Source organism: Peromyscus californicus, unplaced genomic scaffold (genome assembly GCF_007827085.1).
Source record: "Peromyscus californicus insignis strain IS unplaced genomic scaffold, ASM782708v3 Scaffold_10__1_contigs__length_136768540, whole genome shotgun sequence".
Classification (NCBI taxonomy): Eukaryota; Metazoa; Chordata; class Mammalia; order Rodentia; family Cricetidae; genus Peromyscus; species Peromyscus californicus.
This window is the reverse complement of record NW_026294391.1, coordinates 89245741-89264525: the sequence shown is the minus strand read 5'-3', so window position 1 is coordinate 89264525 and position 18785 is coordinate 89245741. Positions and strand designations below refer to the sequence as shown.

General features: G+C 36.9%; 1 protein-coding gene across 3 annotated transcripts in view; it reads right to left on the bottom strand.

Moving 5' to 3' along the window:
* Radx (RPA1 related single stranded DNA binding protein, X-linked) overlaps window positions 1-18785 on the bottom strand; it is a 78615-nt gene that overhangs the window by 7105 nt on the left and 52725 nt on the right. For all 3 annotated transcript variants that reach the window (XM_052736577.1, XM_052736581.1, XM_052736587.1), the window contains one exon: window positions 1074-1364. In XM_052736577.1, coding sequence (XP_052592537.1) covers window positions 1074-1364 — 291 coding nt within the window. The remainder of the gene's footprint in view (window positions 1-1073; window positions 1365-18785) is intronic.

Genomic DNA, 18785 nt, shown 5'->3' with positions numbered 1-18785 from the left:
GCAATCAAATAAATAAAAGAATGTCCTTTCTCCACGCCGGAAAGCTCAGGGAAAATTACTGCCAAATGGTAGTAAATTGGTTATCTTTACGGACCTACTGACACCTACATTCTATCTTTCCTTTAAAATTCATAAATGCCTCATCTTTCAACTCTAAACCATCCTTGAAAACAGGTAAGATAACATTTATATAAAAATAGCACACTTCTAACATTGATTCAATCTGGTGAGCAGAATGACAAATTTGTGTTCCTCATACCCTATTCTTGCTTTTACCTGACTCATAGCCAAAGCTAATAAAAAGTGACAATTACATATGAGTCAGCTGAGACGTACAGTCAATCTGTTCCAATCAATCTGTAGCATGCTAAAGGAAGAAAAACATTTAGTCTCTGTGTTTCTTTATGACTCTTTGTTTCTATGGTTACTTTATGTGACGTATGGGAAATCTTGGCTTGAGTTTTGTTTCCTAGATATGAAAACTAAGTTATGAAACTAAGTTTGATAAAATACCTGACGAGATCAAGCACCATGGTCTACTGAAGACCATCTGAAAGTTAGATCTCTCATTATCCATGGATATTTATACCTTGTACTGCAAGTATGCATATTTACATGTGAGGAAACAGGAAAGAAGGGCAGAAGGTAATAATGGTGGAAAATTGCACTGGTAAAAGTTAGGGCCATTAGCACTAATACTCTATATGGAAAGATCAACAAACAATAGTTGTATAGTTGACTATTGTCAACAAACAATAGTCATGGTTAAAGGAAAGCTCCATTAGTTCCCATTCTCATCTCCCCCAAATTTTCCAAGGACTTGCTGGTGTTGAGAAGCCAACAATCTTGAGCTTTATTTCAGAATTAGTGCTCTCCTCATTTAGTTTGAGTCAAACAGAAATTCCCCTTTGGACTTACGTATAGGAGAGGGTGCTTATATTTTTTAAGTATAACTTCTAACTCTATTTAATAAATATATTAAATTACAAATAGATAAACAGATAATTAAATAAATACAAGTAAATACATTAAACTAATAGTATTCAAGAATAATAGAAGAGCAGTTCACCTACCTAGGATGGTTACTTCAAAATGTCCAAGGCTTTGTGCACTCTGAAATTCATCAAGTCTGGGGGGCCTTCCTTCTGGGGGTATGTATTTTGCAGGTTGAGAATTATACTGCTGGGCAAGAAACTTTCCATGCTCCAAAACAAATTTCCGTGGAATACTTTCAGGATAAACATGACTGTAATGTAGGTGGTCTCTCAAGCTAAACTTCTTATTTCTCCACAGATGACTCTCCCATCTAACACTTTCTAGTCTTCTGGACTTCCCTGTGGTACTACCACTTGAACTTTCTCGATCTGTTCAAAATACAACGAGATAGGCACAATGGACCCATAAACTAGCTAAATCAAGGCATTCACTACATTAAAGAATTACAGATTAATGAGGAAGAGTTAAGCAGCTTTAAAATGTAAATTGAATATCTAAAAGTTAATTCTTATTAAAGTTAGGGAAGAGGAGTCTAGAGTGATGGCTCAGTGGCTAAGAGCACCTGTTCTTACAGAGGACCTGGGTTCAATTCCCAGCACTCACACAGTGGCTCATAACTGTCCACAACTCCAATTCCATGGGATCTAGTATCCTCTTCTGATCTATGCAAGCACCAGGCACATATGTGGTGCAATGACATACATGCAGGCAAAACACCCATATACATAAAATTAATAAATCTTTTAAAAATGTGCAAAAGTTTTGAAAAAAGTTCATAAAGAATTAAATTTGCTTTCTAAAAAATTTTCCTCCAAAATAATGAGTGATGCAGTTTTCTCATTTGTTGGAATTACAGAGATTTATAATTATCTTCTTTTTTTGTTGTTGCTTTTTTCGAGACAGGGTTTCTCTGTGTAGCTTGGGAGCCTGTCCTAGAACTCACTCTGTAGACCAGGCTGGCCTCGAACTCACAGAGATCCACCTGGCTCTGCTTCCTGAGTGCTGGGTTTAAAGGCATGTACCACCACCGCCCAGCCCTCCATCTTACTTTTTGAGAAAGGTTCTTTAATTGAACCTGAAAGTTACTGATTGTCTAGACTGGTGGGCCAGCAACCTGCTTAGCAGTGAAATTGCAGGTATGTGCTCATTTGCTTGTCTTTTTAAGTGGGTGCTAGGGATCTGAGCTCAGCTTGTCAGACTTGCAGGGCAAGTGCTTGTTGAATGAGCCATTTCCCTTGGCCCTTATTTGTTTTCTCTTAAGAAATCAATTTATTATCTGTGTACAATGCAGCTGGTATGTTTAGTTTCTAAAGCAGAATATAAGTTATCCCTTACACAGTATGACATTTGTTACACAGTATGACATTTGTTCAACAATTATTGTGTACCTATTATACATCAGACATTGTGCTAAGGAATTTGGCACAACAAATATTTTGATTGAATAACACACCTTTGGGAGAAAAGACACATTCATGCTAAAATCAGAACAAAAATAGATTTAAAAATAAGACTCTCATGTTGTCAGTTCTACTGGCTAAGACAAGCTATGAGCAACTGCACTTTGAAGTTAACCAAGTTTGTCAAGTTGCTTATTTGCAATTGTTTGTGTCCTGCTCTTGATTCCTGTCCTAGCATGAAAAACCTTGATGAGACAGAGCAACAAGGCTTCACCATGGTTCATATACCACCCTTGGTATTTCAGATTTTATTTTATATCCATATCCATAAACCAACCACAGTACTTGGTTTCTTAAGAGTGGCTGGAGATTTATCAAATAATGTTGCATGTTAAAAGATAGCATCATAAGGGAAAATATAGAAATTGAGCACATAATTCTATTCATCAGGCATCTAAAACACTGTAGTGCCATAAGAGTCATTTTAAATTCAAAATCAAGCTGATGAATGTTCCTATGATGATGATTGATAATAAAAGGGATAAACAAATAACCCACACATGAAAAAAAAGGAATATACTCCAATGCAAGAAAGCAGGCTTAAACAGAAGACTGAGAACTGATTTTATTTTTTTTTAAAATTTCCTATAAATAAATCTCTTTTATATAGCTAATAAAAGTACTTGGGACAGCAGAAAGTAGCTGAGCATAGTGGCACAAGCCTATGAGCTTAGCATTTCAAAAACTGAAAGGCAGAGGCATGAGAATTGTGATGTAGAGACAGAGGTGAGCTGTTAGTGAGTCATTGTATAAAAGAAAAAGACAAACAGCAGCTAGCAACAAGTAACTACTCAATGACCCAATCCATACTGAACATTCCCACACCACAAACAAATCATATGGTATTTTAATCTTTTAAAAATAAACATTTATCTTACCTTATGGAAAAAATTACATTATTGAGTTTTTCAAGACTAAGTCATGAACACACACACACACACACACACACACACACACACACACACACACAAACGATGTATTATTAGAGACTATAATGGTATATACATGCTTTATGAAAATTTCCCCTAAAATTATGCTTTATAGTTTTATCTTAGTAACTTTAGATTATAATTTCCTACTTTAGTCATGTATTCCTAACAAATGAATATGAACTAAGTACAGCAACATTGGCATTTACAGGTTGTGAATAACTACATGTCCAAAGAAATTGGGAAAGAGACAAAATATATTCAGACTTCAGGTTTTTCTAAAAATGTGGTGAGGAATCATAAGCTAGAATTCTTTTGTGTTTAGCTTAAACATTACTAGACTTACCATATAAAATACACATTTGTTTATTTTGTGAAAAATGGAAAGACATGCCACTAAATAAATTAATCATCTGTAATTACAGTCCTGGGGATCTGATACAGACATACATGCAGGCAAAACACCCATATACACAAAATAAAAATAATTAAAAAATAATCATCCATGGTGAGACTAATGGAATAGGAGATAAGGAACATGTATGAAATTAAAGTTCTTTAAATATGTATTCTTTGGTATAGTTTGTAGCCAGAAGTTTTCCTGGTCCCATCCAGCTTGCAGCCACTCGGACCCAAATAATCACACAGACACTTATATTAATTAAAGCTGTTTGGCCTCTTGCTAGTTAGATCTTACATCTTAAATTAACCCTTAATTCTTATTTATGTTTAGCCACGTGGCTTGGTACCTTTTCCCAGTTCTGCCTTCACATCTTGCTTCTCATGGCAGTGGTGGCTGGCAGCATCTCCTGACTCTGCCTTTCACTTCCCAGAATTCTCCTCTCTGCTTATCCCACCTATACTATACTTCTTGCCTGGCTACTGGCCAATCAGCGTTTTATTTATCAATCAATCAGAGCAATACATTCACAGCATACAGAAAGACATGCCCAGCAATAGTCGCCTTTGGAACTATGTTGATAATTAACCAAATTATAAAATAAGTATTATTTAAATATATTTAAAGCAATCAATCCCTAGCATGAAAATAAGTGAATTTATATATCTACCCAGTTTATAATAGAACCACACAGAAAAGAATATTACAAGCTATCAAGCTATAATAGTGGGGTATACCATAAAAAACAAAAGGAATTGCAAAGAAACACAACATTTTTCTGAGTCTCTTAAATTTGAGGTCAGTATTATGGTTTTGATATGGCCCCAAAAGGCTCAAGTTTTGAAGGCTTGCTTTGCCACTGGTGGTTCTATTTACTGAGAGATGATTAAATAATGCGGACTCAGATAGAACCAATGGATCTATCCCTTGATGGCTTTTCAGATATGCATACCCTTGATGGCCTAGCAAGTTTTACAGGTGTTCTTAAAGTAAACACAAAGATTTGCGGTTCTTGATTTGAGTGATTTTATAGGGGTTTCTGGGTCTAGAGAGCAGGGAACCATTTTCACAGGTCACCTGAGGCTGCTTACAGAAAGAGGAAGAGAAGAGTCCAGATTCTTGCAGTGGAATAGGTTTTCTTTCTTTTAATCTTGTATGTGAAAATTATTTGATTCAAACTGGAAGTATAAATGTGAAATAATATTTTGTCTTGACATTACCTAAATAAATCCCTAATAACCTATAAGGTAAGCAAGCACCTTTTCTAGTTCTGCCTTCTGCAAATGCTTAGAAATAACAACTAGATAAGTATATATTCAAATCTATAATGCCTTGACTGTAATTGCTAACTACTACAGCTCTGTGGGGAAATGGCTGATTGCTTGTCTGGGGAATGAATGTTCAAAAGATGAGTCTGTAAACATGCTGTAAAGACCAACAGCAAAATTTTGACACCCCCACTACTATCAAACATCATTACAGTCATATGAACAGCATAAGCATAAATGAAGCATTTCTGACCCACCAAATTAGGCAGACTGTCACTAGTAATGATAGTGATAACTTAAAGAACACCAAAGGAAGCAAAACCGAACCAAAGCAATAGCAACAAATCTACCTCACAACTGATCACTTCTGGAGGATACTTGGGATCTGACTCATTATTTTGAAAACTGACAAAGAAAAACAGAAAGTACATTTTTCTTCTTAAGGAAATGAAGTACATGTCTACATAATCAAGTAAGCAAGGAACTTTCTCCTCATGGAGTTGTTTTTCTTCTCAGGCAATGAATAAAGAAAGACATATAATATTATATGAACATTTGGAACTATGCATTTATCAGTAGCAGCTGACAACATCAAGAAAAAAGGAAACTTTATAACCCTCTAGAAAAGTGCAGAAAAGTGTGTTAAAGCTACGCTCCTGCCCCTTCCCCCCCAATTGGTAACAAGGAACAAGGAAAAAAAAAACCATGATTCTCCCTTTCATGGTCAGCCCTAATCACATATACATACAAGCAGCACTAAAGAACTCGGCACGTTTTGTGTGTGTGTGTGTGTGTGTGTGTGTGTGTGTGTGTGTGTGTGTGTACATAATTAAATAGTACGAGTTTGTGGGTAGGGCACTTGAGAAGTTGGAGTGGAGAGAAAAGGGTGGAAATGGAAATAAATACAGTACTCATGTATGAAACTCCAAAAATGTTAATTAAAGAAAACATTTGATTATAAAGATTAAGCAGAAATTGTCAGAAGTGACTGGATGAGAAACCTGGACAACAAGGGTTCAGAGCAATCAAGCGAACATTTGGTCTGGATACAGACAACTTGAAAACAGCAGGAAGCTTTCTGGGAGTTAACTTGGCTTTGCTCTGCCCCTCCCTAGGTATAGCAGGATTCTTGAAGAAGGAAGCCAGGGTTCATTCTGTGGGGTCCTGGTCCTGGACACCTTCACAAATTACGTAGCTTTCTTCTTTTGCTTTTCCTTAGGTTGTGCGTGGGGAATGAGGTCTGTGAGCCTATAATTGTGTGCGGAGGCTGAAGGTCAACTTCAGCTAGCTTCCTCTTTTCTGCTCCACCTTAGTTTTCTTTTATTTTATTAACTTTTTTTCACACAGGCTATTTTAATACTATTCTTCACCTCCCCCAACTCCTCCCAGAACACCTTTACCTTCCTATCTACCTAACTTCAGGTTTCTCTCTCAAAAACAAACAATAAAAAACATCAAAACCATGAAAAGCAAGAAAAAAAAGCCCTGAAAAATCAATGTTTTGATTTCCACCTTACTTTTTGAGACAGGATCTCTCACCAAACCTGGTCTATTTATAGCTAGTCTGGTTGGCCAGTGAGCTCAGGGTACCTACCCATCTCGTTCTGCCCTGTCCCACCACTGGGTTTATTGTTGTGCACTGCCAGGCCTTGCTTTTACTCCTCCACACCCACCCCTGAGATCAAAACTCAGGTTGCCATGCTTGAACAAGCACTTTACTCACTGGGCCATTTCCCAGACCAATTTAGATTTCTTCTAACCTGCCAGGGCATACCTGAAGCACAATACGAGGTCCTGACCTCTGGCTCGTGTAACTTACTTAAGGCTGAAAAAAGCAGTTGGTAGACCTGGAAAACACTATGAAGTAGACAAAGCACCTGCAGAAATCTGGAGCAAGAGATTGAACCTGACATAAAAAGTCAGTTGTCTAAGGTCACAGAGGAAAAGCCAGTCTGAAAATTTGGTTTTGAAACTGGTGCATTCAAACTACACATGTATTGTAGGTAATTTGGAACAGGCGCCCTCTAAGCTGCAAACGCAGAAAAGCCCTAAGACCTTAACTTTCACTTGAGGTTGCTCCAAAGGCTCAGTGGAAATCTAGCTAAGTACTGAAGGAGGGCCATAGCAAAGGGCCAATCTTCTAAGTTTGCAGGAAGTGGTGTTTCATTTTAGCTTCTGTTGTTCTGAGAAATGTCTGTGAGGACAACAGATGGACATAGTTAAGGAAAGAGAATTCTGTAGTTACATACAATGAGTTTCTACCAAGAAATGGAGGAAGTCACTAGACAAAGGGACATTTATAAGTTTCAGAAACAGAAAAGCAGCAAACCTTATGAGGAAGAAAAAGCTGATTTCCATAGTCACTGCATCACAATATTCTAATGTTTAGTTTTCAATAAGAAGCCAAAGTCTTACAAAAAAGGTGAATATAATGCATTCAAAAGACGAAAACAAATGAATAGTCACTGACAAGGCTCAGACACTGGAATACCAGTAAAAGTATTTTTAAACAAATGGCTTAAATATGCTTTAAAAATGGAAAATTGAAAATTGTTCCAAAGCTAAATATAAAAATAATAGCAGTATAGGTAAAAATCGAAACTAAGCCAGAGAAACAATACTTGAATTAAAGTCAAAATATCAAGAAGAAAAAACCCACAATAATAAAAATTAAACAAATAATAAATCCATGGGAAAAAACCAATAACAGAAAAAGAGAATTCACTCTGGGGCTTCAATGGTATTTCTGAGAAGGCAGAAAGAATCAGCAAAATACAAGGCTGATTAAGGAGCAGAAAGGAAAGGAAAAGGAGTTAAGAAAAGCAGAGCCTAGGGACCTGGTGTGACAACATTAAGCTGACCAACACTGATATTACCTGAGTTATAAAGGAAGAGAAGGAAAGAGTATTTGAAGAAACAATGGTCCCAGATTTCACAATGAGACAGATTATAACAAAATAGGTGAAAGGCATGACAGAAGAAAGACACAATAAAGCAAGGGAGAAGCAGCTTGGCAAGGACAAAAATGTGTTTTACAGCAAAATCCTCATAGAAAACCCACAGGGCCAAAAGGCAAAGTGGTGATTTAGAACACTGGGGAAAATGTTAAATAAGGATTCCATATGGCACAAAACTCTCCTTCCAAGAATGAGTGGGAGATCAAGAAGAGGAATAGAAAATGAGGGACTTGGTTAGCACTACATTTACCTTCAAGAAGTGCTAAAGGCCATGTTTCAGGTGGACATGAAAGGAGACAGAGCTGTATAGCAGCACCTTGATGTTCTATCAAGAAGGAAGACCTTGGGTAAAATTACCTTCATTGACAAATATCTAATTTCACATTGCTGTATATTTAGTTTTTAACTCTAGTTTTTAATTTTCTATATGAAGTCAATCACGGTTGATATGGATAACACATAATTAAATGTTATAGGACACAAAATGCACATAGACATAACCTGTGATGACAACATATAAATAGTGGGGGATAGGGAAGCATGTATAGGGGCACAGTCTTTTTATACTATTGAAAGTAAGTTGCTATCCATTCAAACTATGTTGCTATAAATTTAGAATGTTAAATTTAATCTTCACGGTAACCATAAGTGAAATGGTTAGCCTTCTGTATTTGACTTCTACAATTATGGACTGCAATCAACTTTGGATTAAAAGCATTTAAAAACAATTGTTTACACTGTACATGAACGTACTCTTCTTGCTGCCATTGGTCTGTTAACAATACAGGGTAATAACTATATACTGAGCATTTATAGTGTACTAGATATTACAAATAATTCAGAGAAGATTGAAGCATACAGGAAGATATGCCTATGTTATAGTCAAATACTACAACTTTTTATATAAGGGACTTGAACATATGAACATTTTCTTATCTGCAGGAAGTACTGGCATCAAAAGCTTGCATGTCCCAAGGTGCAAATCTATCTTCAAATACACACATATATGTACAGACAAGGAAATGAGATAATAATCCAGATTGGTTTATATAAAAAAACCCACTTAAACACAGAGTATGGCAGTAACGCAGGAAATGAGGGACAATCAAAGCATGATACATAGAAAACAAAAATGTCAAAACTGTGTCCATCCTTCTCAATTATAAAATTCAGTATAAATCAAATGCTGTACTCAAAGGGAATAGCTTAGTAAATGGAAAAAATGACACAAGTATTTGCTCCTCTAGATATAAAGACAATGTAAGTTGAAAGCAAAAGGATAGGATTCATTGCAAATACTAACCAGACAAGAACTAGAGTAGCTGTTACTATCAGACAAAATAGACTGTAAGCCAATAACTCTTGTAAAAGATAAAAGAAATTACCTACTGAGAAGAGTCAATTCATCGAATTATGTAATAATTATAAATTTATATGAAATAAAAAAAAAACAGATCACCTAAGCTCACAAGGAAAGCATTACTGGAATTGAAGGGAGAACGTTTTACACTGCTAGCTGCAGATTTCAGTACATCATCTTGAATAATGGCTAGAGCATCTAGCTAGGAAATGAATAAGTAAAATGATATTAAACAACAATGTAAACCAAATAGAACAGACATATAGAGAACACAACAAACCTAAAAAGTCAAGTACACATTCTTTTCAAGAATACATGAGACATTTCCCAGAAAAAAAAAAACATATGCTAGGCCTCAAAACAAGTCTCAGTAAACTAAAAAAAAAAAAAATCCAAAATCTTCAAAGTAACTTTTCTAACTGCAACAGAATGAAGTCAGAAACCAATAATGGAGAAAAACAAAAGAATTCACAGATCTGTGAAAGTGAAACACCAAAGTCATAAGCAACAAGTCAAAGACAAAATCATAAAGGAAATCAGACAATATCTTGAGGTGAATGAAAATGAAAATACAGTATGAAACCTAGGAGATGTGATGAGGTGGTGGTGGACCACTGACTGTTGTAGATGCTGATATTAAGAATTTCCAAATCAAGAACAAAGCTTTATACTGTGAGGAATTAGAAAATAGTGTTTAGAGCTGATATGCAATAGAGAATATAAAAAACTAAACTGTTCTTGAAAATATCGAAATTATCTTGTACATATGTGTGCATATGTGGTCATGTGTATTATGTGCATATGCATGTGTGGAAGCCAAAGGTCAATGCTGGGTATTCTCAATCACTGCCTTTTCCTCCCTAATTTTAATTCTATTTTTATTAATTGATTGATTTTGTACGTGTGTGTGTGTGTGTGTGTGTGTGTGTGTGTGTGTGTGTGTGTGTTTCATACTCATGAGGAGGTCCAAGGACAATTTAGGGGAGCTGATTCTCTCCTTCTACCATGTGAGTTAAGGAATTCAAAGTCAAATCTTTAGGTCTGGTGGCAAGCACCTTTACCTGCTGAGCCATCTCACTTGCCTTCTACCTTATTATTATAATTATTTTATTTTATTTTATTTTTATTTTTATTTTTTTTTTTTTGGTTTTTCGAGACAGGGTTTCTCTGTGTAGCTTTGCACCTTTTCTGGGACTCACTTGGTAGCCCAGGCTGGCCTTGAACTCACAGAGATCCGCCTGGCTCTGCCTCCCGAGTGCTGGGATTAAAGGCGTGCGCCACCACCGCCCGGCAATAATTATTTTAACATTTATTTTATTATTCTGAGAATTTCATACGAGTGCTGAATTTACATCATTTCTACCTTACCCTCTCCTCTTCCAACTTCTACACCGTTCCCCTCCCACTCAAAATTCATGACCTCTTTATCAATATTGTTACATATAAGTACACACATACATGTAAAAACATACACATATGTATATGTAAATACAACCAGCTGAGCTCATTTAGTGTTGCGTGTGTGTGTGTGTGTGTGTGTGTGTGTGTGTGTGTGTGTGTGTGTGTGTGTGTGTGTTTAGGGCTGAATACTAGATATTGGATAACCTATTGGTGGCTCTACCCTTCAGAACCCTGACTCTCTCTTTCTCTTAGCAGCCACTGCATGTAGTTCTTCATCTAGGGGCAGAACCTGGTGTACCTTCCCCAACCCATGTTGGAATGTCAACTGTCATTCTCTTACTGGCCTAGAATTGAACAAATAGACTAGGCTGGCATGTCAGCAAGTCCCAGGGATCCTCCTGTCTTTGCCTCCCAGGGCTGGGTTTAAGAGTGCCTAGGGCACACCTATCTTTTGTGTGTGCTAAGAATTAAAACCTCTGTCTACATGCTTGCATAACAAGCACTTTACCAATTAAACTATCTCTTCAGCTAGAAAATTATCTTTAGATAGACTGTCCAAGCAAAAAGAGAAGATATAAATGACTAAACTTAGAGATGAAAGTGTGATTCTTTAGAGAAATAATATTGCAGAGGAATACTAGAAGTGATTATGTGTCAATAATCCAGATAATAGAACAGACGCTGCCTAGGAACAAATAAATGGCTTCAGTTTACCCAGAAGATGTAGACATTCTCAGCAGACCTGTAACAAGTAGATTGAACTAATAACCAAAACCCCATCAACAAGACAAGTACAGAAACAGACGACTTCACTGGTGAATTCTATAAAACATTTAAAGCAGAACTGGGCTGGGGTATTGCTCAGTAGACTCCTTGGCTAGTATGTGAGAGGCCTTAGGCTTAGTCCCCAGTGTGGAAAAAAATAAGCAAAAATTCTCCAAATGATTATAAAACAGAAGATGAAGGAACACTTCCTTCCCCATTCTATAAGGCCAGTATTACCAATACCAAAATCTGAGAAAGGCACCTAAAAAGAAATTCACTTACAAATATCCTTTAGTAATGTCTCAATATAGATGCAGACTTATGAAAATTATCACCAAATCAGTTTCAACAGATTAACAAGATTTTATGCCACCACCAAGAAGGATTTATCTGAGAAATGTTCGAGTTGTTCAATGTAAGAAAAGAAATATATCACATTAATTCAATGATGACAATACCACATAATTATCTCAAGTGGTGTCAAACAGCATTTAACAAAATCTAACACCCACTCATGATAAAAAGCACTTAGCAAACTAGGACTAGATGGGAATTTGCTTGAGATGAAATTGGTAATTTATATAAAAAAAGAAAAAGTCAGTATAAAATCCTTATTTAATGGAGAAATAAGAAAGCCTTCTCCCTTATTTATGGCTGTACCATCTTGAAGGTGTTTGGTCTCACATGAAAAAACATTTCCCTGTGATGAACACACACAAAAAAACTTGTCTTGGGGATTCACATCCAGAACCCATGAAGACTTCAAAAAATTAGTAACTCCAAATTAATTAACCAGAATCAATTATTGGGCAAATGAAGTGCACATTAATTCCCAAAACCAGTAAAAATAGGCAATAAATATATGAAAATATATTCAACATCTTTACCTATCAGAGAATACAAATAAATTACACACTGAGATTCCATTTCACCCCACTCAAAATAGCTATCATTAGGAAAACAGACAACAAATGTTTATGGAAATGGGAGCAGGAACCCTTATTTACAGCCAGTGTGGAACTCACTGAGGATGTTCCTAAAATAGAACTATTTTATGATCCAGCTATAAAAATTCTGGGCATATATCTAAAGGAATCTAACTCAGCATTCAAGAGATACCTGTACACCCATGTTTACGTACAGAACTGTATCATCTACAAATTCATATATTTAAGTTCTGTCAGTATCTTGATCGTGATCATACATAAGAAATGAGGTCTTTAAAAAGGTGATTGACTGACTATCAGTTTGGGTCCTAATTCAGATTGGTGTCCTTACATGAAGAGGAATCTTGAACACACAGGTATGGATGTACACACATAGTGGAAACAGTATAAACACAATGAGAAGACGATCAATAAGCCAAGGAGGGAGGCCTCAGAAAAACCTAACCTGCCCCACTGCTTTTAGTCTCCAGACTGTGTGGAAACAAATGTCTGCTGATCTAGCCATAGAGTGTATGGTATTTCATTATTTCAAACCTTGCAAAGTATCACTATTGCTTACTTCTGATAGGAGTTCTCAGTTCCTTCAATTGAGTCAAAATGTGGGTGCCTGAGACTTTAACAGTGACTCATCACTTTTCTACTTTCCATTTACATCACCATCTAGATTGAATCAGTTATATTTTCAAAATTATGTCTCATTTATTTTATTGTTCTTATTTTTATAACTACTACTATATGTTCCTGGCCTTCAACATCACTTTCTGGCTTCTTTACCTCCAGAATGGTTTTCTTTACATCTGTTTTCCATATAGACACCACAGTTGAGTCTGAAAATGAAAACAAAACCATGCCGTTCTTTCTGTTTATTATATTCAAACTTTGTCTTGATGTCTAAAGTCCAAGATTCTCATAAAATATGTCCTTCATTGATTTAGTCTTTTGACATTTCTTTAGTCATTAGATTACTTCCTGCCTCTTGCTTTATGCTGCAATACACCAAAACTATAACAGGGCCCCAGATCTTAGTAGGCTCCCAGACCTTACTTAGCACAACTGACTGCATGGTGAAAGTTCCATTCAGGCCATAAAACTTAGCATGTAGACAGCACCACTTGCCAAAATGAAAACAAAGACCTAATCCATCAAAGTCTATAGTTCTGGGAAAGTCTCTAAATGTACTAAATCTTGCCTTTTAGTTTCTGTAGTTCTGCTTCTGATTAACTGATCTTGTTAACTGAATTATGTCAACTCAGGATATGTTTGTGCTTAAAAGATCACCCTGAGAAAGGCTCAGGGCTACACTGGGATCCTAAACACCCAGTGTAGTTGCCAGCTGGCTAATAAAGTCTTTCTATTGGCTTAAACCTGTGTCCAAGTAGTATTTTTGGTGGCTACCCCACAACAAAACACTTTGTTGTATTTTGAACATTATATGAAATTTCTTCTTTTTGAACTTGTGCTAAAACTGATCTTTGCCTATATATCTGGTAATTTGTCAAAACTCCACTGATCTTTTATGAATTATTTAGGTATTACATGGACACAAGTCTCTCAGGCCTATTTTTACTTTTCTTTTTTTTTTCTTCAAGACAGTGTTTTTCTGTGTAGGTTTGGTGCCTGTCCTGGATCTCGCTCTGTAGACCAGGCTGGCCTTGAACTCACAGAGATCTGCCTGGCTCTGCCTCCTGAGTGCTGGGATTAAACGCATGCTCCACCACTGCCCAGCTATTTTTACTTTTCTTAAAGAAATAGAAAAACTGGGAAAACAGAAACTAATGCAGTATCAATATACTTATCAACCAGAATTATGTATTTTTAGACTTGTGTTTGTCATAGTTGCAAAAGTATTTTAATGTTTTACATTTACTTTTGCTGTGGAAAATTTTCAAACACACTGGCCTACAGGAAATCTTGATCACCAGTTGATTTAGGAAGGCTCAGGTAGGTAGGCATGGCCGTATAAGAAAGGTAATGAATGATTGATAGCAAGGAAGTAAGCTAGCAAGCAGCATTCCTTCCTTGTCTTTGCTTCAATTCCTGCCTCCAGGTGCCTATCCTGAGCTACTTCCCTGGCTTACTTCCATGATGGATTGTAACCTGTAAGCTGAAATAAACCTATTCCTCCCCATATTTCTTTTGGTTATGGTGTTTATCAGAGCAACAGACAGCAAACTAGGAGCAATTACTGAGCTATGCTCACAGCCTCTGGAAAGAAGCATTTTTAAAAGGATTGATTATTTTCATGAGTTCCCACTAGCTTGGTTTGGTTGTATCTGTAAGTTTCCCCATTATGGTCTTGATGCCCCTTGCTCATAGAATCCCTCTTCCCTCTCTTTGACTGGACTTCTGGAGTTTGGCCCGGTGTTTGGTCATGGCTTTCTGCATCTGTTTCCATGAGTTACTGGATGAAGGCTGCAGCTTCTCTGGAGCTGTGCATTGTAGTCTGATTATCCTTTGCTTTACTTCTAGTATTCACTTATGAGTGAGTACATACCATGTTTGTCTTTCTGAGTCTGGGTTACCTCACTCAGGATGATGTTTTCTAGTTCCATCCATATGCCTGCAAATTTCATGATGGCACTGTTTTTGCACTGCTGAGTAGTACTCCATTGTGTATATGTACCACATTTTCTTTATCCATTCTTCAGTTGAGGGGCATCTAGGTTGTTTCCAGGCTCTGGCTATTACAAATAATGCTACTATGAACTTAGTTGAGCAATCATACCTTGTGGTAGGAGTGAGCATTCCTTGGGTATATCCAAGAGTCCAGGAGTGGTATCATTGGGTCTTGAGTTAGTTTGATTCCCAATTTTCTGAGAAACTGTCATACTGATTTCTAAAGTGGCTGTACCAGTTTGCACTCCCACCAGCAGTGGAGGAGTGCTCCTCTTGCTCCACATTCTCTCCAACATAAGCTGTCTGCAGTGCTTTTGATCTTAGCCATTCTGACAGGTGTAAGATGGTATCTCAAAGTCGTTTTGATTTGCATTTCCCTGATGACTAAGGATGATGAGCAATTCCTTAAATGTCTTTTGGCCATTTGAGATTCTTCTGTTAAGAATTCTGTTTAGCTCTGTAGCCCATTTTTTAATTGGATTGTTTGTTATTTTGACATCTAGTTTCTTGAATTCTCTATATATTTTGAATATCAGACCTCTGTCTGATGTGGGTTGATGAAGATCTTTTCCCATTTTGAAGGCTGTCGTTTTGTCTTACATACTATGTCCTTTGCCTTACAGATGCTTCTCAGTTTCAGGAGGTCCCATTTATTGATTGCTGCTCTCAGTGTTTGTGCTACTGGTGTTATATTTAGGAAGTAGTCTCCTGTGCCAATGTGTTCAAGACTACTTTCTACTTTCTCTTCTATTAGGTTCAATGTAACTGGATTTATATTGAGGTCTTTGATCCACTTGAACTTGAGTTTTGTGCATGTCAATAGATATAGATCTATTTGCAGTCTTCTACATGTTGACATTCAGTTATGCCAGCACCATTTGTTGAAGATGCTTTCTAAGTATAGAGATACTTAAAATACCCCAAAATTCAGCTAGAGAGCTGCTTCAGTGTGTGTGTTGGCTAGTTTGTTGTTTTGGTCAACTTGACAAAAGCTAGGGTCATCTTGGAAGAAGGCATCTTACTGGATAATATGCTTCCAAAGGATTGGCCTGTAAGAAAGTCTGTAGGGCATTTTCTTTTTGTTCTGTTTTGTTTTGTTTTGAGACAGGGTTTCTCCATGTAGTTTTGGTGCCTGTCCTGGATCTCGCTCTGTAGACTAGGCTGGCCTTGAACTTACAGAGATCCTCCTGGCTCTGCCTCCCGAGTGCTGGGATTAAAGGTGTGCACCACCGCTGCCCAGCTGGGCATTTTCTTGATTGATCCTTACATCTTGCTTCTCATCGAGGCAGCAGCTGGCAGCATCTCCTGACTCAGCCTTCTACTTCCCAGAATTCTCCTCTCTGCTTATCCCACCTATACTATACTTCCTGCCTAGCTACTGGCCAACCAGCATTTTATTTATCAATCAATCAGAGCAACACATTCACAGCATACAGAAAGACATCCCCAGCAGGAGGGCCTTGATCACTTTAGGCAGTGCCATCCCTGAGCACCCAGTGGTCCTGGGTGGTTTAAGAAGCCAGGCTGACCAAGTCAGTAAGTAGCATTTCTCTATGGCTCCTGCACCAGTTCTTGTCCCAACTACTCCAGATGCTAGACTACAAATTATAAAATGAAATCAACCCTTTTCTACCCAACTTGCTTTTGGTCATGGTATTTTATTAAAGCAATAGAATCCCTAATACAGTGAATAAAGTATTTCCCATACAAGTGTGAAGATCCAATTCCAAATTCTGTGAACCAAGTAAAGCAGGTATCTGTAATCCCATTGCTCTTATGGTGGTATGGGAGGCAGAAACAGGAGACTCTTGGGTGTACATAGTGACAAACAATGAAGAGATTCTGTCTCAAGGTGGAAGATGAGGACTGACACTCAAAGTTCTGCTCTGAGTTCCACATGCCATAGCATAAGCATTTGTACACACACCCATGAGTGCACGCATGTACACACACACACACACACACACACACACACACACACACGCACACACACGCACACACACGCATACACACGCACACGGGGGGGGGGGAGAGAGAGAGATAGAGATAGAGAGAGATATCATACATATACACAAAATGCCAACATTTCATATCATGTAACAATCAATAAAACCATACCAAAAAACTGTAGAACAGTTTACTGACACATCATATTTAAGAAGATAATATGGAACAAAATGACAGTCTCACTTTTGTCTGGGTGGAGGACTACTAAAATAAAATTCACACCAAAAGACAAGATGGAGATAAAGGGCTAAAATGTTAGACCCATCGAGATGATCCCTTGGTTTAAGATTCCACTTGAAGCAAATAATTCTAATGACATTCTACTAGTACTAAATTATATTATGAAATCATGTCAGAAACCAACCCTAAGCTCAAACCAGTTGACCTAATAGCAAAGAAAGGAAATAAGACTTGCTTAGAATACTGTATTTGATCTCTTCTCCCTGAAAGCACCCTCCATGGTAAAATAAAGCAAAACAAAACAAACAAGAAAACAAACAAAAGCCAAAGACTTGCTTAGATTTACCTATTCTGTCCATTTAAATTAAACTTACTTAACCACTCTCATGCTAACTAAAAAACTCATATTTGCTGCTACCAAAGGAACAAACATAAATATTTTTCTGGTTACTTTTATTCTTAAAGATCATCATTACCTAATTTATTGATACAAATGATCTTTACCTAGTAGTGTTATTGGATAGTAGGAAAAATTAAAAGGGAAAGACAATAATTTATTAAGACAAAAATGCTGATGAAAGTCACTCTTAAGGTAGAGAAAAACTAGTTTTGTTTTGTAGTGATGCTGGTTACAAATAAGAGTGTATACAAGAGCATCTTCAAATGGATGGGAGGATGCATTCTGCTAAGTGTGCTAAATGAGAGACCTGTTTTTTTGTTAATAAGGAACATATTTTGTGGGCTTTTCTAGAACTGTAGTTTATAACAGATATTCAGCAAATATTGTTGGGTAGTAATAAAATAATGTGACATTTGGGTTTTTCTAGTGAGTTGAATAATACTATATAGATACATGTGGCAAAACTGCCCCATTTGAATACATTTTTTTTCCTTTCAGGAGATACTGTTTCTTGGAACATCACTCATAAAATGAGTTTAAAACATACTAGGTATATAGGTGTATAAATATTTCTTTTAGTTGAAAAAGCAGTTAGTTCGCTGTTAGCAGCAGATAGGATCACAAGCATACACTCATCACATGGCTATGGTCATAAGACTCTGATGAGATTGTGACCACTTCCCTTGCACCCACACTTGTCTTCCTTCCTGAAGGTATCAACCTTAACCTTCCTTTCTGCTTGTCAGTGTTTTCTGCTTTGTGTCTGGGGTTAATCTATTCTTTCTAGGCAACAGCATCTCTATATTAATGGTGGATTTCCCTTTAAAGCATGTTTTACCATTTTAATATTTGGTAGCTGTTCAGGTAAGATAAATTTCAAGAAAAATGGATTAAATATACAATTATATACATTTGTGGGGTGCAATGAAATGCTTAAATATATGTATACAGTGTATAATGACGAGATCAGGGTAACTGGAAGATCTATCACCTCATAAACTTAGCATTTGTGTTTGGATCCATTTGTAATCTTGTCTAGATATTATAAAATACACAATTAAATGTCAACTATGAGCCGGGCGGTGGTGGCGCACGCCTT